Source organism: Mobula hypostoma, chromosome 2 (genome assembly GCF_963921235.1).
Source record: "Mobula hypostoma chromosome 2, sMobHyp1.1, whole genome shotgun sequence".
Classification (NCBI taxonomy): Eukaryota; Metazoa; Chordata; class Chondrichthyes; order Myliobatiformes; family Myliobatidae; genus Mobula; species Mobula hypostoma.
Genome location: NC_086098.1, coordinates 110,164,981 through 110,185,700, shown reverse-complemented (window position 1 = coordinate 110,185,700; position 20,720 = coordinate 110,164,981). Strand labels below are relative to the sequence as shown.

Here is a 20,720-nt window from a genome sequence, read left to right as displayed (position 1 = left end):
ATGTCACTCATCTGTTGGCTGCTGCCTCATGTTTTCCTATTCTCTCATTTCCTTTTGCTTACTCTGTTTATCATTCCATCATGTGGCCATTTATGCACTTTCTTTCACTCCATACATATGCAACCTTTCTTTAATTATTCAATCTCCAAACCTATACAGACTTGTTCGACCAACAAGGCAGAAAATAAAGGAATGCCTGTTTCCTTGCAATGACTTTAAAAGTTTTTTTGCAAGGCCATTGTGCAAATCGAAAGATAATCCTTCGCAAGCAGTTCGAGAACTATTGAGTCCACATGGTTACACAGACAAAATACTGGAGGAATTCAGCAGGTCAAGCAGTAGCTATGGAATAGAATAAAGAGTTGACATTTTGGACCGAGACCTTTCATCGGGACTGGAAAGGAAGTGGATTGAAGAAGCCAGAATAAGAAGCTGGGGACGGGGTAAGAGGGAAAGGAATCCAAGTTGGAAGGTGAGAGATGAAGCCAGGTGCGGGGGGATGAGAGGGAGTGTGGGCTGGGAGATGATGGGGAGGAAAGGTTAAAGAGCTGAAGAAGGTGGAATCTGATGAGAGGAGAGTGGAGTGTGGCAGAAAGGAAAGGAGGATGGGCATCAGATGGAGGTGATAGGTGGATGAAGAGAAGGGGTAAGAGGGGAACCAAAATAGGGAAGGGAAGTTGAGAAGGGGGAATGGAAGGAGAAATTACCAGTGGTTAGAGAAATTGATGTTCGTGCCCTCAGGTTGGAGGCTACCCAGTCAAAATATGAAGGTTTGCTCCACCAATCTGACTGCCGTCTCACCTTGGCAGTAGAGGAAACCATAGACTGACATGTCAGATTGGGAATTGGAATTGAAGTGGTTGGCCACTGGGAAATCCTACTTGTTGTGAACAGAGTGAAGATGGTTGACAAAGCTATCCCCCAGTCTATGTTGGGTCTCATCAGTACAGAGGAGGCCATATTAGAAGCACCGAATACAGAAGATGACTTGCTGGTGAAGTCCCTTACTGTTTGGGCACTGAATGGAGGTGTTGGATGAGGTGAATAGGCAGGTGTAGCACTTCTTTTCTTGCAGGGATAAGTGCCAGAAGGGAGATCAGTAGAGTTCATATGGTTAAATGTTTTCGCCTGTCCTGCCTCTGAACTTCTAAAGCCCAGTGGAGGGGAGAATTCCTCATAGGAACAACACCTCATCTTCTTCCTGGTTGGTCTACAACCCACTGGTAAGTACAATGAGTTTTCCATATTATGCAACCCTCCCCTCCTGAGGATGTTTCTTCTCCCCCCCCCCCACCCGTCTGATCTTCCTCCAGTCCTTCCATTTTTGGCTGCTTGCTCGATCCCCTCCATAGCCCTCAGCAGTCATTTTATACACATATATGTATACGTATAAAATATACTCCTTCCCTTCATGTTTTCATCTACTCACCGCACATATATTTTCCCTACAGGCTCCTTCCACTCTTTCCCTATCTGATTCTGGTTTCATCCACCTGCCTCTCCCTTAGTGGTTCCCATTGTCATCTCCTTTATTAGATTCCAGCAGTGGGAGCCCTTTGTGTTCCTGCTTATTGCCTTCGAACAATCATCTCTAACTTTCAACCTCCCCCTATCCTGATTCATATGATTTTCATATTTTTTCCCTTTTCATCTGCCCCCATCTATCACTGTCTCCCAACTCCATCGCACACCCCTCCTCTGCCAGCTGCAACCTGCTCATTATCTTTCACCCCCGCCCCCCTTCAATCCCCAAATTAACTCGGCTCCTGTCTCACCACTCCGCCTCTCCTGTTTACAATGTCTTCACTCCTCACTCCTTTCTGAGGTTATGACCTGGAACATTAATTCCATCCCAAAGATGCTGCATCTTCATCCAGCAGAATGTTTGTCATTAAGCCAATTTTGAATGCAGCCTAGCAAGTCACTGTGGATCCACGTGGCTTAATCTTCTGGATCAGTCTACTATGAGGGATCTTGTCAAATGCCTTACTAAAGTTCATGTAGAAAACATCCATTGCCCCTACTCTCATCAGTCATCAAGTTTGTAATTCATGACATGTCCTGCACAAAGGCATGTTGACTATCCAAATAATCCTATCCCAAAGAATGTTCTCCATTATCTTCCTCACCACTGGCATATCATTTTCTGGATTATCTACTGTACTTGAGCATTTTAAACAAAGGAACAACATTGCTACTCTCTGGAAATGTACCTGTAACTATAGAGAATACAAAGATCTGTATCAAAGCCTGAGCAATCTCCTCTCAGAATAACCTGGGATAGATTCCATTTCACCCTTTGAACTTATCCACTGTACTGCTCCTTCCTTCATATCAACATGATCCTTTCTGATCTACCATCCACAGCTTTTTCTGAGTCATAGTCATAGTCACACTTTATTGATCCCAGGGGAAATTGCTTTTCATTACAGTTGCATCATAAATAATAAATAGTAATAGAATCATAAATAGTTAAATAGTAATATGTAAATTATGCCAGTAAATTATGAAATAAGTCCAGGACCAGCCTATTGGCTCAGGGTGTCTGATCCTCCAAGGGAGGACTTCTAAAGTTTGATGGCCACAGGCAGGAATGACTTCCTATGACGCTCTGTGCTGCATCTTGGTGGAATGAGTCTCTGGCTGAATGTAATCCTGTGCCCACCCAGTACATTATGTAGTGGATGGGAGACATTGACCAAGATGGCATGCAACTTAGACAGCATCCTGTTTTCAGACACCACCGTCAGAGAGTCCAGTTCCATCCCCACAACATCACTGGCCTTATGAATGAATAGTAATACCAATGCAAAATACTCTTACCCACTCCCTCTAGCTCCAGGCATAAATCTTCTCCTTTGTCCTGCAATTATCCTACCATTTTCCTAGCTACCCTCTGGTTTTTATATGTATAAAATGCTTGTGAATTTTCCTTAAGGATATTTCATGGCCAATTTTGTTCCTTCAGATTCCAAGTTTGTGTTCCTTATATTCCTTAAAGTCCTTGTCTGATTTTAAATAGGAGCAAGTCTGCAAATGCAGGAAACCCAAAGCAGCACACACAAAGCACTGGAGGAACTCAGCAAGTCAAGCAGTATTTATGGAAATGAATAAACAGTGGATGTTTCGGGCCAAGACCCCTCTTCAGGACTGAAAAGGAATAGGGAAGATACCAGAATAAAAATGTTAGGGCAGGGAAGAAGGATAGCTAGAAAACGATAGGTGAAGCCAGGTGGATGGGAAAGATAAAGAACTGGAGAAGAAGGAATCTGGAGAGGAGATTGAACCATAGGAGAAAGGGGAAGAGGGGACCCGGGGGGAGGTGATAGGCAGGTGAGATTAAATAAGGCCAGAGTGGAAAATAGAAGAAGGGGGGAGGGACAGTGAAAAGTTTTTTTTTACCAAAATGGTATACTTATTGGGGTGGGGGGGAGGGACAATCACAGAGGACTCCTGTGCTACCTACCTGTCCCTCCTAGTCCCTCTGACTTAACCTGTGGTGTGACCACTTTCCTGAAACTCTTATGGCATCCCCTGCCTCCTGTATGTTCCTTAGTGAACATAGCTAGCCTGACTTGATTATAATAGAAACGATGTGCAACATTAGCTTGTCCCAGGAACAAAACAACAGAATGAATGAAAAGACACTGAATAGAGACCTAACTTGTGCTGCCCGATGGATCCAGAGAAATTTGCTGCAGCTTGGAAGAACTTTGACTTATCACCTCAGATAAAGAGCAGGACAAGGAATCTACAACTATTGATCTGAAGTATGTAAAAGCCTGATTTAAAAAAATCTGTCACAAATGGGCCTTATCAACTTTTATAGACAATTGCCCTTTCAGGTCATAACATACATTTATCATTCTTATTAAATTTTAAGACAGGTGCAGATGTTAGCTGATTTACCTTCACTGAGCCACCTAACCCAATGGCGTGTTGGACTTGCAATCTAGAAGGTGCACCTGGTTTCTTCTAAGGCATTTACTCTAATTTGTACTGGTATCCTGTTTAAGATGGGTCTGGTGAAGCACATCAACTACTTGCTGGTAGTAAGCAAAACAACCAAAACGATAAATTACAGTATTAATCACTTTTTCTCAGATAGGATCACTACAATCAATAGTCTGTAATTTCCCTGTTGGAGTTGACCTGTATGACCCGGCATTCTTGCGGTGTGAACTGAAGTCTCAAAGGTGCAAGGTGGTTGAGGTGTGGTGTGTACGGGCCGAGTCGAGGTGGCAGGACCCAGGCCTGTGAGTGCAGAACGAGCAAGTGTTTGACCGTTGCTGGAGCTGACTCAGAGGCAGAACCGAGGCAAGGCAGAGACAAGATGGTGGAACCTGGGCCCAGGTTTGGCCTCGAGGGCAAGTAAAGACCTGTGGTTTGACCTATTTAAGTGCCAGGCCGAATTGAGGCAGCAGGACCCAGGCCCCACAGTGTATGAAAATGGCAGGGCCCAGGTCCGAGTGAGGAATGAACCCAGTTTTGGCCAGTTTAAGCGCAGGACTAGATTGAAAAGGGCGGGGTGCTGGGGCCGGTTTTCAGCTTGCTGCTCCAAGAAGTTTACTCATCTCTGCACTGAACTGGGACTGTGGCCTGAACGGGCTGCAGTGATGACTGGCTTTATGGCTGTGGACTCACTTTGGTGAACTTCAGTGCTGAATGGTATTTGCTTCCTTTTATTGTTTAAATGATTTGCTTTATTTTCTCTGCATATTGGATATCTGATGGTCTTTTTTTTAAATGGGCTCTATTGGGTTTCTTTGTTTTGTGGCTGCCTGAAAGGGTAACAAATCTCAAAGTTGAATAGAATATACCTACTTTGACAATAAATTTAAACTTTGAGCTTTGACCTTTTGGTCCTATTTGATGAATAACAGTTTATGTCAAAACTAATTACAATGGGCACTTTAAACAATTAGTTGCATTGCATATTCTCCTCCTTCTATCGCTTCCAGTTGCATTACTCTTCAAGACTTTGACACATACATAGCTAAAGTTATAGGCATATGTGCTAAGAGCCTTTCTTGTTAGTGCAGGTCTGATAGCTGCACCCATGATCTCCTGGTATCAGATACTCAGATACTGGTTAGTCGTCCAGAGCGGAATCCAAGTACGCAGGCAGTGCTGTTGATGGCAGCATCTTAATTTCTACTTCAGCATCATCTCTATTGCTAATACTTTCTTCTCCTGGAGCCTGGTAGTATCCAACATGAAACAGTAGCTTCAAATGGGGGAAGGAATTTGTGTGTGCATTTCAATGGCAAATGGTGAAATCTGAAGACAGTTAGAAGACAAGCACAGCACACAATAAATGAAGAAGCTGGTTCACGTATTAAGGGTCTCAGTGGTGCTGGGATAGTGCTGAGGCTTTGAGTTGTACAGCACAGAAACAGGCCCTTCACCTCACCCCACCCATGCTGAATTGTTGCACGTCTACATCAATCCTATTCGCTTGTATTACATCCCCACAGATCCCCTCCTCTTTCACCTTAAGCATATGCCCACTTGTTTTTTGATTTCTCCTACCAAAGGGAAAAAGGTTCTGACTGTTCTACTTATGCCTCTTGTAATTTTATATATCTTTTAGCACACCCATCAGCCTCCTTTGCCCTAGGAAAAACAAACCTCTGCACATAAATGACGTCCTTCAATCCAAGCAACAACATAGTCAATCTCATCCTTCTATCACACCATCACATCGTTCCTCTAGTGCAGGAAAACAGAACACAATATTCCAAGTGCAGCTTTACAGTATTTTGTAAAGTTGCAGCCAAATGCCCCAGCTTTTATATTAAATGCCTCAACCTATGAAATCAAATGTTATTGCCTTCTTCATCAGCCTAGAGACCTGTGTTGCCACTTTGAGGGAACAATGGATGAACCTCAAAATTGATCAGCATTCCTGAGTAGCCCACTATTTACTATAGTTTTCCCCAAAGTGCACCACCTCACACTTTGTGGGACTAAATTCCTTCCGTCAATGATCCACCCAACTTTCCATCTGATCGATATCCTGTTGTAGTTTAAGCTCACCTTCCTCACTAGTCACAGTAGCACCAGACTTTATAGAAAAACCATAGTAAAACTACAGCACAGAAACAGGCCTTTTGGCCCTTCTTGGCTGTGCCGAACCATTTTCTGCCTAGTCCCACTGACCTGCACATGGACCATATCCCTCCATACACCTCCCATCCATGTATCTGTCCAATTTATTCTTAAATGTTAAAAAAGAACCCGCATTTACCACCTCGTCTGGCAGCTCATTTCATACTCCCACCACTCTGTGTGAAGAAGCCCCCCCTAATGTTCCCTTTAAACTTTTCCCCCCTCACCCTTAACCCATGTCCTCTGGTTTTTTTCTCCCTTTGCCTCAGTGGAAAAAGCCTGCTTGCATTCACTCTATCTATACCCATCATAATTTTATATACCTCTATCAAATCTCCCCTCATTCTTCTACGCTCCAGGGAATGAAGTCCTAACCTATTCAACCTTTCTCTGTAACTGAGTTTCTCAAGTCCCGGCAACATCCTTGTAAACCTTCTCTGCACTCTTTCAACCTTATTTATATCCTTCCTGTAATTTGGTGACCAAAACTGAACACAATACTCCAGATTCGGCCTCACCAGTGCCTTATACAACCTCATCATAACATTCCAGCTCTTATACTCAATACTTTGAGTAATAAAGGCCAATGTACCAAAAGCTCTCTTTACGACCCTATCTACCTGTGACGCCACTTTTAGGGAATTTTGTATCTGTATTCCCAGATTCCTCTGTTCTACTGCACTCCTCAGTGCCTTACCATTAACCCTGTATGTTCTACCTTGGTTTGTCCTCCCAACATGCAATACCTCACACTTGTCTGTATTAATCTCCATCTGCCATTTTTCAGCCCATTTTTCCAGCTGGTCCAAGTCTCTCTGCAGCCTCTGAAAACCTTCCTCACTGTCTACTACACCTCCAATCTTAGTATCATCAGCAAATTTGCTGATCCAATTTACCACATTATCATCCAGATCATTGATATAGATGACAAATGACAATGGACCCAGCACTGATCCCTGTGGCACACCACTAGTCACAGGCCTCCACTCGGAGAAGCAATTCTCTACTACCACTCTTTGGCTTCTTCCATTGAGCCAATGTCTAATCCAATTTACCACCTCTCCATGTATACCTAGCGGCTGAATTTTCCTAACTAACCTCCCATGTGGGACATTGTCAAAGGCCTTACTGAAGTCCATGTAGACTATATCCACTGCGTTCCCTTCATCCACTTTCCTGGTAACCTCCTTGAAAAACTCCAATAGATTGGTCAAACATGACCTACCACGCACAAAGCCATGCTGACTCTCCCTAATAAGTCCCTGTCTATCCAAATGCTTGTAGATTCTGTCTCTTAGTACTCCCTCCAATAACTTACCTACTACCGACGTTAAATTTACCGGCCTATAATTTCCCGGATTACTTTTCGATCCTTTTTTAAACAATGGAACAACATGAGCCATTCTCCAATCCTCCGGCACCTCACCTGTAGACAGCGACATTTTAAATATTTCTGCCAGGGCCCCTGCAATTTCAACACTAGTCTCCTTCAAGGTCTGAGGGAATACCCTGTCAGGTCCTGGGGATTTATCCACTTTAATTTTCCTCAAGACAGCAAGCACCTCCTCCTTTTCAATCTGTACAGTTTCCACGATCTCACTAGTTTCCCTTAATTCCATAGACTTCATGCCAGTTTCCTTAGTGAATACAGACGCAAAAAACCTATTTAAGATCTCCATTTCCTTTGGTTCCGCACATAGCCAACCACTCTGATCTTCAAGAGGACCAATTTTATCCCTTACAATCCTTTTGCTCTTAATATACCTGTAAAAGCTCTTTGGATTATCCTTCACTTTGACTGCCAAGGCAACCTCATGTCTTCTTTTCTCCCTCCTGATTTCTTTCTTAAGTATTTTCTTGCACTTCTTATACTCCTCAAGCACCTTATTTACTCCCTGTTTCCTATACATGTCATACAACTCTCTCTTCTTCTTTATCAGAGTTGCAATATCCCTTGAGAACCAAGGTTCCTTATTCCTATTCAGTTTGCCTTTCATCCTGACAGGAACGTACAAACTCTGCACTCTTAAAATTTCTCCTTTGAAGGCTTCCCACCTACCGATCACATCTTTGCCAGAGAACAACCTGTCCCAATCCACGCTCTTTAGATCTTTTCTCATTTCTTCAAATTTGGCCTTCTTCCAGTTCAGAACCTCAACCCTAGGACCAGATCTATCCTTGTCCATGATCAAGTTGAAACTAATGGTGTTATGATCACTGGGAACAACGTGCTCTCCTACATAGACTTCCTTCACTTGTCCTAACTCGTTTCCTAACAGGAGATCCAATATTGCAACCCCTCTAGTTGGTCCCTCTATATATTGATTTAGAAAACTTTCCTGAACACATTTTACAAACTCTAAACCATCCAGACCCCTAACAGTATGGGAGTCCCAATCAATGTACGGAAAATTAAAATCCCCTACCACCACAACTTTATGTTTCCTGCAGTTACCTGCTATCTCTCTGTAGATTTGCTCTTCCAAGTCTCGTTGACTATTGGGTGGTCTGTAATACAATCCTACTAATGTGGCCATACCTTTCCTGTTTCTCAGCTCCACCCATAAGGACTCCGTAGACAAGCCCTCTAATCTGTCCGGCCTGAGCACTGCTGTAATATTTTCCCTAACAAACAATGCTACTCCTCCACCTTTCATTCCTCTGCTTCGATCACACATGAAACATTGGAACCCTGGAATATTAAGCTGCCAGTCCTGCCCCTCCTGTAGCCAAGTTTCACTAATTGCTATAACGTCATAATTCCACATGTCAATCCACGCCCTCAACTCATCCGCCTTCCCCACAATACTCCTAGCATTGAAATATATACACCTCAGAAGATTTTTACCACCACTCACAACCTTTCTATTAGCGGATTTGCTTGAACTTTTAACATCATTTATTTTCACCCCAGCCACACTGTCAGCTCTGGCACTCTGGTTCCCATCCCCCTGCAAGTCTAGTTTAAAGCCTCCCCAAAAGCACTAACAAACCTCCCTGAAAGGATATTGGTCCCCCTGTAGTTCAAGTGTAACCCGTCTCTCTTGTACAGGTCCCACCTGCCCCAGAAGAGGTCCCAATGATCCTGAAATCTGAAACCCTGCCCCCTACACCAGTTCCTCAGCCACTTGTTCATCCTCCAGAGCATCCTATTCTTACCCTCACTGGTATGTAGCACAGGTAGCAATCCTGAGATTACCACCTTTTGAGGTTCTGCTTTTCAACTTCCTACCAAGCTCTCTATACTCACTCTCTAGGACCTCCTCACTCTTCCTTGCTATGTCATTGGTACCGATGTGCACCACGACATCTGGCTGATCACCCTCCCACTTGAGAATGTCATGCAATTGATCAGAGACATCCTTGACCCTGGCACTTGGGAGGCAACAAACCATCCTGGATTCTCTGTCACGACCACAGAACCTTCTATCTGCACCTCTATCAAGTCCCCTATCACTACCGCTCTCCTCTTTTTCCACCCTCCCTTCTGCACTGCAGAGCCAGACTCAGTGCCAGAGATCCGGCTGCTGCAGCTTGTCCCAAGTAAGTCATTCCCCCCAACAGTATCCAATGCGGTATACTTGTTGTTGAGGGGAATGGCCACAGGGGAACCCTGCTCTGCCTGCCCTTTCCTCTTCCCTCGCCTGACAATGACCCAATTTCCTGTCCTCTGCTCCTTTGGCGTAACTATCTCCCTGTAGCTACTATCTATAATCTCCTCATTCTCCCGAATGATCCGCAGGTCATCCAGCTCCTGCTCCAGTTCCTTTATGTTAAGATTGCTTCATTTATATCTATTAGTTCTGTATGCTGTCACTCCATTGTTCTCTACCAAAATATTTCATGGCCAACTGAAATGAGCTTCCAGGAGCTTTACCTCTGGTCAAATGCTTATTAGGAGCAGTTACTTGAAAATCTAAGGCCATTTCAAAATGATACAATCATTTATCTTGAAAAATATTAGCTGCTATGACCAATGAAAATGTAACCTTTTTTTTAGAAAAAGGAAAGGCAGTATCAGTGATGTTTGTGTTTCTGTAATTTGTAGTTATTCACTTCTGTATGATTCTGAATTTTTGGTTTTAAGACATTCAATTGGAAGCATTCTTTTATTATTTTGTTCTAGGAATTTTTATCATAGAACCACAGCTTAATACAGTATTCCATTTCTCAATCTAATGGATTCACTCTAATTGGAAAATACCAGAGTCAAACTCATATTTCCTATCCTAGAAACAAGGCAAACATAATAGTAGCTATTCTGCACAGAATTTATTTAAGCAATAAATCCAAGCATGGCAATAAGAAAAGGCTGACAAGAAAACAGAAGGTTTTACTTCTCACATTGAAACCTAGCAAAAATAAATAATCTTCACAGTTTGAAACATACTGGACAACTTATGTAAATTTCAAAAACTTGTATTTATAATATTAACAAATTTACAGCATTATCAACAAAAAACAGCTGTGAATGCAAGCAATTTCAGAAAGTTCCAAACCTGCTTTCAAAGATATTCACATAAAAATATAAACTGTATTAACAGATTTATGTACAAATAATATTTATACTTTACAGATTATACTAATCTGACAGCACACCTCAGTAGAATGCACTGAGTTCGGCAGTCATATGTCAGTAATATAGACAACTGTACAAAAAGGCCAACATTATTAAAAGCAGTTCACTTCTGTCTCACAACTGAAAGACGTGAAACAAATTGCGGTATTTAAAACCCGGTTCTTTGAACATTGTGAATCTCTCAACATTCAGATCATTTTGAGTTGGTAAAGAGAGAGGCAGGTGGCAATAGTTGATAAGGTAATAATAATAATTGGCATGAAGAGTGCTTGCATCACGTGTGCATACCATTTCAAAGTGGGGTCTAAAGAGACTGATACTTGAGCACAAGGATTGATAACTCAAAAGGCAGAGTTTACTTCCCATGGTGGTTTGTCCTATTTTTTAACTTCAGTGATCATATTGCTTCTCCAAAATTCCCAGAGTCATTTAGAAAAAATATAAATCTCGGAAGAATAATTTGTCAGTTATTCATGTTTTGTCCTTTTGAATAACTTCATCAAACAACGGAACCTTTCTGATACCTGGAACAAAAATAAAATCGAATTAAATCTTTGGTCATATTTAGTTTTATTTTCTAATATTTCCTGTTCATAATAAGGATCTTTGTTAAGGGATGTACATTAGACAGGATAACCATAAGACCATAAGATATAGTAGCAGAAATAGGCCATTCGGCCCATCGAGTCGGCTCCACCATTTCCTCATGTCTGATCCAATTTTCCTTTCAGCCCCAACCTCCTGCCTTCTCCCTGTATCCCTTCATGCCCTGACCAATCAAGAACCTATCAACCTCTGCCTTAAATATACATAAAGACTTGGCTCCCATAGCCGACTGTGGCAAAGAATTCCACAGATTCACCACTCTCTGGCTAAAGAAATTCCTGCTCAACTCTGTTCTAAAAGGAAGCCCTTCTATCCTGAGGCTGTGTCCTCTGGTGTTAAGACTCTCCCACTATAGGAAGTATCCTTTCCACATCCACTCTATCAATGCCTTTCACCATTCAATAGGCTTCAATGAGACCACCCCTCATTCTTCTGAATTCTAGTGAATACAGGCCCGGTGCCATCGTACGATATCAGGGCAACTCTACTCACAGAAGTGAAATGATTACAGTCATCCAACAGGTTACTGTTTACAATCGAGAACAACACCTGACTGTAAACAACAGCCTCGATCAAACTTCCCTTGACCAGTGGTTCCGTAGGGAAGTGCCAATTATCTGTAGGTGCAGCTCAAGCCTCTCCCCATGTATTCTATTTGGGCACAGAACTCAAACTGGCTGATGCCACTTGTCTTCAGGATTCACCATGAAGCCCAGTGGCAGAGCAGTGATGTGGTGAGGCTAGGGTGAAGGATGCAAAGTTCATCTGGACCTTCCGATTAACACACGAGCTGGTCAACACACGAACAGCAATGATGTTGTTTACCTTATGGATTAAAAAGTTATACAAAGGTAGGTGGCTCACTTATTCTACTATACTCAAGATTTTTTTAAAAATTGGTATCATTTTATGGTATTTACAAATTATACTTTTTCCTGTTTTCTTTGTAAATTTGCATCTGTTCGAACAGATGCTCAATGACCACTTAAATTACTGAGACCACGCCAGAGGGTAAGCTTTGTTACTCTTCAAGATCTGGAAGATGTTAGTGTGGGTGGCTGGTTACAATGAGTGACTGTTTTCGGTATCGGGCCATATCCAGGACATTCTGGTCCAGCATCTCCAAAAGAGCAGCACTCCCTCAACCTTGAGCAGAAGTGGCTGCAGCTGAAACCAGAGGTAAAATTTCTATCACCAAGCTAAGGCTGGCAAAATTGCTCTACGACAGAGTGTATTTTGAATATAGCTACACTTTTTCAATGTAATTCAACAAGAAAACGTACATGTGCTGATACTGAAGTTTGTAACCAAATCAAACAAAAATGTCCTATGTTCAAAACCCATGAATCTCCCTAATTTCACATTGGTGCAAGCTTATTTTCAGGACAAAGCTTCCTGCACATAACCCCCTTAATACTGAACAATGACATTTAAGACTGAAACTTCATGCTTTGGATATGTTTTCATCCCACAATCTACCAATTCAAAGACAATTCGAAAGTTCAGTCAACTTAGAAACAAAATCTGCCAATGCTGAAGTACACAGAGAATGCCAGGATACTCAGCCAGTGACTTTCTATTAAACAGAAAATCTAGCATTTGTTGCAACATTCTTTAAAATCACACTTTGTTAGGCTGAACTTTCAGTTACACTTCAAAAATGTTAAAATCAAAATAAAATTTTGAACACAAAACACCAAAATGAGCAATTCCGAATCTCTTTAACACCTGAATTTATCTGATGATCAATTTGAGGCAAATTGTGCTAAGTCCCACCAGTAATCTTCAAAGATTAATTTATTGAAATTTACTTTCCTTAACTTTACGAACACTCCAATATTTATTTATTTAGAGATTACATCCCAGATAGTATAGCCACCTCCTCAGTCAAGGTCTACCTGCCCCAGATTCCGCAGGTCTGCACTGGTTTCACTGAGCCACCACGGGGTGCAAAGAATGGAGTAGAAGCAAGTCAGTATCCATCTCAAGGGATTGCCTGGGATTAGAACTTACTTCCCAAGGGAGGACTCAAGAGCAAATGATTTTCACTCAAAGTGTCATTTTGACTAGTTTTTTCTGGCAATGTAAAATTCAGTTTCAAAATATTATTCCATTCGAGAGTCCAAGACCAAGTACCGGCAGTCCCCAGGTTAGATCAGGATTCTGTTCCTCAGAATTGTCTATCAGTCAATTTCACCTTGTCAGAAACATCTATTTTGTACCGCTTCTCATGCTGCTTAGCTCTACAAATACTTGCTAAATTTCTTTCATTTCACTGAATACTCATTGTAACACTACCCATAATTAAAGTAATGGAATCCATACTGTATTAAGCCTTAATAAAAGGACATGTTATTACTTTTTTGGAAAATAGTATAAATATATGAGAGAATTTACACAAAATCAGATCATCCATAACCTGGGGCTCCTACAGTATACAATAAATCACTGCTTCATCTCTAAGGGACCCATGTTTACCTGGCGTGGGGACCTATGTAGTTTTTTAGATATGTAGCTAAAAGTTTCTTCATTTGCTCCTTTCTGTTGGCAATCCAACAATATTGACCGATCATCCTCCCTGAAAAAAGAAGAGTAAAACTGGATCACACAGAATAATTTACAGAAAGCGTAGAGGCAAAGGGAAACACAAATCGTCCAATAAATTATCTACGGTTCATATACCTATCCAAACTTCTTAAACATTGAAATTGAACTCACATGCACCACTTGTGCTGGCTGCTCATTTCACACTCTCACACCCCTGAATGTAGTTTCCCCCAAATGTTCTCCTTAAACTTTTCACCTTTCACCCTTAACCCCTGACCTCCAGTTGTAGTCCCACCCAACCTCAGTGGTAAAAGCCTACTTGCATTTACCTTATTTATATCCCTCATAATTTTGTACATCTCTATCAAATCTTCCTTTAGTCTTCTATGTGTCAAGGAATTAAGTCCTAACCTATTCAATCCTTCCTTTTAACTCAGGTCCTCCAGACCCAGCAACATCCATGTTAATTTTCTCTATACTCTTTCAACCTGATTTTCACCTTTCCTGTAGGTAGGTGACCAAAACTGCACATAATACTCCAAATTAGGCCTCACCAATGTCTTTTTCAACTTCAACATAAGATCCCACCTCCTGTACCCAATACTTTGATTTATGAAGGCCAATGTGCCAAAAGCTTTATGACCCTGTCAGTGTCATCACTTTCAATGAAGAATAGACCTGTATTCCAAGATCCCTTTGTTCTACTGCACTCCTCAGTGCCCTGCCGTTCACTGTGTAACATGTACCCTGCATGAGACCTACTGAAGTGCAACACCTCACACTTGCCGGCATTAAATTCCATCTGCCATTTTTCAGACCTTTTTTGTAGCTAGTCCAGATCCTGCTGCAAGCCATAATAGGCTTCCTCGCTGTCCACTACACCCCCAATCTTGGTGCCAGCTGCAAATTTGCTGATCCAGTTAACCACATTATCATCCAGTTCATTGATACAGATGAAAAACAACAATGGAACCAGCACTGATCCCTGTGGCACTCCACTAGTCACAGACCTGTAGTCAGAGAGGCAAACATCTACTACCACTCTCTCACTTCTTCCACAAAGCTAATGTCTAATCCAATTTATTACCTCATCTTGAATGCTGAATGGCTGAACCTTCTTAATCAACCTCCCAAGCGCGACCTTGTCAAATGCCTCACTAAAGTCCATGTAGACAATATCCACTGCCTTGCCTTCATCCACTTTCCTGGTAACTTCCTCAAAAAGCCCTATAAAGTTAGTTAGGCATGACCTACCGGGCACACAGCCATGCTGACTATCCTTAATCAGTCCATGCCAATCCAAGTACTTATATATCTGGTCCCTTAGAATAGCCTCCATTAACTTTCCCACTATTGACGTCAGACTCACTGGCCTATAATATAATAATTGTTGTTCTAAGAGCCTCTCTTAAACAGCAGAACAACATTGGCTATCCTCCAGTCCTCTGGTACCTTACTTGTCGCTGAGGAAGATTTAAATATCCCTGCTAGGGTCCTGACAATTTCTCCACATGCCTCCCTCAGCATCCGAGGGAACACCTTGTCAGGCCCTGCAAATTTATTCACCTTAATTTGTCTCAGGACTGCCAACACATTTAAAAGCCTGCTTAAATAAATCTCCACATAGAAGAAACAGACTATTATGCACCATCATAATTAATAAATGGCTCTATGAATAAACTCTTCTTGGGCTTCCAGCACAAATGCCATCTATAAATTTGCTGATGATACAACCATTGTTGGCAGAATTTCAGATGGTGATGAAAGGGCGTACAGGAGTGAGATATTCTAGTTAGCTGAATGGTGTCGCAGTAACAACCTTGCACTCAACATCTGCAAGACCAAAGAGCTGATGTTGGTCTTCAGAAAGGGTAAGACGAGGAAACACAAACCAATCTTCAGAGGGATCAGAAGTGGAGAGAGTGAGCAATTTCAAGTTGCTGAGTATCAGCATCTCTGAGGACCTAACCCGGACACAACATATTGATGCAGCTACAAGAAAGGCAAGATGGTAGCTATATTTCATTAGGAGTTTGAGGAGATTTGGTTGGTCAACTAAAACATTCAAAAACTTCTACAAATGCACTATGGAGAGGATTTTGAATGGCTGCATCACCATTTGGTTTTGGGGGAGGGGGACTACTGTACAAGTTTGAAGTAAGTTGAAGAAATTTGTAAAATTAGACAGCTTCATTATGGGTACTAGCCTCCATAGTATCCACGACATCCTCAAGGAACGATGCCTTAGAAGGGCACCATCCATCATTAAGGACACCCACCACCTAGAACATTCCCTCTTCACACTGTTAGTGCCGGGAAGGAGGAACAGAAGCCTGAAGGCACACATTCAGGATGAGCTTCTTCCCCTCTACCACCAGGTTTCTGAATGGACAATGAACCCATGAACACTACCTCACTACTTTTTAATTTGTTTTCTTTCTGCACTACTTATTTTAACTGAACTATATAATAGACATATACTATATATTTAATGTAATTCACTTTTTCTCTCGAAAATTTATTTATTGAGTATTGCATTGTACTGCTGCTGTAAAGTTAACAAACGTCATGACATATGCCGGTGATATTAAACCCGGTTCTGATTCTGCCCGTTAATACAAGGTCACCTCATTCTCTCAAGGGCAGAATCTACCTTCTCACTGTAATCTACAGGATGTTAACAACAGTTTTACCTTCAAAGAGATCGTGTTCTGGAAATTTTGAAAGGTAATGTGTCCTGGCTTAAAGACAGCATCATTTACATTGTTGATGAAAAATAGAGGCAGAGGGGAAAACTGCTATATGAGCTTTGTGAGAACACGGCCAAAGGAATGTGAAGTGATGCCATTGATATGCTAGGCCTGCAGATCATGACATGATGCCTGCCATTCTCTTCAAACCAGCATTGTCCTGCAGTACAGTCTGTGGCTATTCTCCAAAGAAATTAAAACATTCCATGTAAATGCTAGGCAATCCACAGAGCAAATATTTTGCAAATATACTCAGGCACTTTGTACATCTGGTAAGCAAACTTTTAAAGACTAAGATTAACAAATTGTAATCTTACCTAGTCCATGCAATTACAACTTCACCATTCTTCTTGATTATATTTTTAGCAGGTAGACTGGTTTGTGACGGGACTGTAGACCGACAAGTATTGCATTTCGTTTTCTCTGGTGTATCTGCAGTCCTTTTGACAGCTTTATTTGCTGAGGAAGTGGATTTTCTTTTAGTGTTGGCTTTGTTATCATTTTTCTTACTTGCATTCAAAGGCTCTGGTTCTTTGCGTGCTCTTTTCTCCACGGAATCCACCTGTACATTACATTTCCTCTTCTTGCTTCCTGAGCTAGGAGTTGTTTTCAAGACTGTCCCAATCAGTAATGCATCACCTTTTGTATTCCCACTGGGGGCTTCAAGTGAAGGTAAATGATCTGTACAGTTTTTGGGTAGTGATAGCTTATCTTTCTCTGAGGGAGATGGCGATATATCAACCTCCATTCCTGACTCCTCTGTATTTCTGCTTTCACCTACTGGGTGCTTCAAACTTCTGGAGTGATTAGGCAATGACTCAGACATGACATGAACTTGCTTCTCAGGCATTTCTTGCACATTGTTATTAGGTAATATTACCCGCTTATCAATGGTATCCACAACAGGCTGTCCACCTAGCCCCAACTCAGAAGTCTCATTCTCCTTCACCACGGCAGCAGAGGGCAAGCTCTGCAGTGAAGAGTTCGTATTGGATGCCTTGCATCTTATCTTGACGATGAAGTGATCATTTGACTTTTCCATTACAACAGCCTGCATTGGGGGATGGTTTCGATACTGAAAAGAAGAGGCAGATGTCTGCTTGTTCCACGTTGAGGAACTGCTGGACCTGCTGCTAGAATTATCCGAATCCAACGCCAAGTGGATATCTTGCTCTGAAGCATCCTCTTCATCAAGGACAGCATTTTCACTGTAATGGCTCGACAAAATGGCTTCACTCACTTCACCAGGCAAGGATAATCCATTCTGAGATGTTAAGAAGCTGATTTCCCCATCTGATTTAAGAGGTGAAGGAACAGTAAGAGAAACTGCCAGGTCCTCCATCAGAATGGAGGATATGGAAGAACGTGCTTGTAGACCTGAACTTGCTTCATTTACCTTCTGGCTATTTGAGTCCTCAGGTCGACTGATCACCAGAGCATCTTTGTTTTGTACTACCTTATCAGGAACTTCTAGCATGCAGCTTTCATCCAAAACATCTATATTGAGTGGTGGTCTTAACCTAACAGCACGTTTGTTTGGTGTAACTGGAGGCCAGGAAATACCATCTCCCTGGGACACCAGAGGTGCTTTGTCTGAAGTGGAAGGAACACTGGATAAATGTGTGTTAACATCAGGATGCAGCTTTTCTGGAACAGACCAAGAATTACACTCCAATGCAGAAATCCCTTGCTCCAGCAGATCGGACCCCTGTAACAAACACTTGAATATCTCACCCATCTGAGCATCGCTTACCAGGTTAAAAGTAAGAGTAGATGCCTGCTGTTCTGTCAGAATGCCAAGCTCAGTTTTCTCATGAGAGTCTTTAGTAGAGTTTGAATTTATCAGTGAATCACTGGAAGCATTCCAATTCATCTGACTCAGAGACAGCAAGTTTTTGACTTTTGTGGGAGGCTGAGAATTTTCCTTGGAGATACCACCAGCTGAAACCTCAGTTTTACTCTTTGAATATCTATTCACTGCAGCTCCATTTTTTCTGCCCCTGTCAGCAGCCAGTTTCTTTTGCTCAGAGTTCCTTTTGCCCGAAGCATCATTTACCAAACATGGCTCTGAAGAGGGGGACTTTTTCAGCTTTGGAACTTTATCAGCTTTGTGCTTAACCACTGCATTTTTCTTCTTACTCTTGATCACCTTCTCATTTTTTCTCTCTTCTTCCAAGGCCAATTCCAGACTTATATTCTCACAAGAGATGAATATCTCACGGATCTTGTCAAACAGAAAATCAAACTGCTTTTCCACAAATAGCCACAACTTTTCTTTCATATTCAGAGCCTGTTGTGAGAAAATAGTGTTTACAATCCCATTGGATTTCACTTGTGATAGTACAGTCTCAATCAGTGCACAGATGGAACTCTTCTGCTGTTTCCGGGACTTTGGAAATTTGTACTTTTTAACTGCAGAGATGAATTCCACAATGGCAATTTCAATAATTCGTTTAAACCTGCGGACTTCAAATTGTTTATGAAGCTTCATGTACTTTTGTCGGACGCTTTTTCGAGCAGCTATTAGAGCTTCCATTAAATCAGCAACTGAGGATTTAATCTGATTTTTTTCCACAGAACTCAATGAAGGTATTTTGAGTCCTTCAGTATTTTGGTTTGATGACATAACTTTTGCTTTTTCTCTTTGCTTTTTAACAGATTTATTTTTGGGTAATACCTCAGAAGAATGTTTTACCGAAGGTTCATCAGGATTTACCATTCTTGTTTCCTTTTCACTTGCACTTTGATTGGGATTACCTTTCTCTTCACTGCTGCTCTCTTTCATTACTTCAACGTTACAAGCTGGTTTCTGCACTTGAGATACACACTCATCCACATCACTTACAATTTCTCCTTCTTCTATTTCTTCTAAAGTCCCCAAGGTTTTAATTCCTTCTTTGCACAAAGGCTCCTGGTTTTCTTTATTTAACTCAAGGGTGCAACTGCTTACAGAACAATTATCTTGCATTTTCACTTTAGAATCTAAATGAACAAACAATTTAAAATAGATGAAGTTGCATCTAAAATTCATAAATCTTTTAAACAATATTGCTTGTCAACATGATTCATAATTTTAGAAACAAAGGCTTATGGCCCTTGCCCTTTTTTTCCCTGCACCATACTTTCTCTGTCTCTGCAACACTATATTCGGCATTGTTTTCTGTTTACTATTTTGATGTAAAGTACAGCACAATCTGCCTTCCTGACACATGAAAAGTTCTTTACTATATTTCAGCACATGACAATAATAAACTAATATTAGTACCTTATGAATATCACTTTGGACAGTGATCACCTCTCACTTGATAAAAAAGATAATAAACTCAGTTATTCATCAGGAAAGGAAGTTGAGTTCAAAAGCCACCTACTGAATAACTTTCTTTCTACCTTTGACTCCACTTCTTTACATATTATCTGTTCAAATCAGTGTTTTCAATTCCTTTAATCCCAAAATGAACCCATTGAATTAACTGCAAGTTGACATACTGACTTTTGTTGTGTTTTCTTAATAAGACTTCTCTCTGCAATGACGACTCTTTCCCTTCAGCTAATTTGAAAATTCCATGTGAAGAAAGGAGATTTTCTTGGGTGTGTAAATATTCAAGGTAATCAATTTGTTTGTTTCTGAGAAGTATTGGTGATGGCAATGGTTAACAACTAGTAGACAGGGGAAAAGAATGTATCATGTTAGAATAACCATATGTGGTTTCCAATTACCTTACCAGGGAAACATCAGGAATTCTGCAGATGCTGGAAATTCAAGCAACACACATAAAAGTTGCTGGTGAACGCAGCAGGCCAGGCAGCATCTCTAGGAAGAGGTGCAGTCGACGTTTCAGGCCGAGACCCTTCGTCAGGACTAACTGAAGGAAGAGTGAGTAAGGGATTTGGAAGTTGGAGGGGGAGGGGGAGATCCAAAATGATAGGAGAAGACAGGAGGGGGAGGGATGGAGCCAAGAGCTGGACAGGTGATAGGCAAAAGGGATACGAGAGGATCACGGGACAGGAGGTCCGGGAAGAAAGACAAGGCGGGGGGGGGGGACCCAGAGGATGGGCAAGGGGTATATTCAGAGGGACAGAGGGAGAAAAAGGAGAGTGAGAGAAAGAATGTGTGTATAAAAATAAGT

General features: G+C 41.6%; 1 protein-coding gene across 1 annotated transcript in view; it reads right to left on the bottom strand.

Moving 5' to 3' along the window:
• Positions 1-10,373: 10,373 nt before the first annotated feature.
• Positions 10,374-20,720, bottom strand: part of casp8ap2 (caspase 8 associated protein 2) — a 37,965-nt gene continuing 27,618 nt past the window's right edge. Inside the window, exons 8-10 of the mRNA XM_063040389.1 lie at positions 16,911-19,575; positions 13,775-13,874; positions 10,374-11,214 (exon numbers count right to left, since the gene is read on the bottom strand). Of these exons, the coding sequence (XP_062896459.1) occupies positions 11,158-11,214; positions 13,775-13,874; positions 16,911-19,575 (2,822 nt within the window). The 3' untranslated portion in view covers positions 10,374-11,157. The remainder of the gene's footprint in view (positions 11,215-13,774; positions 13,875-16,910; positions 19,576-20,720) is intronic.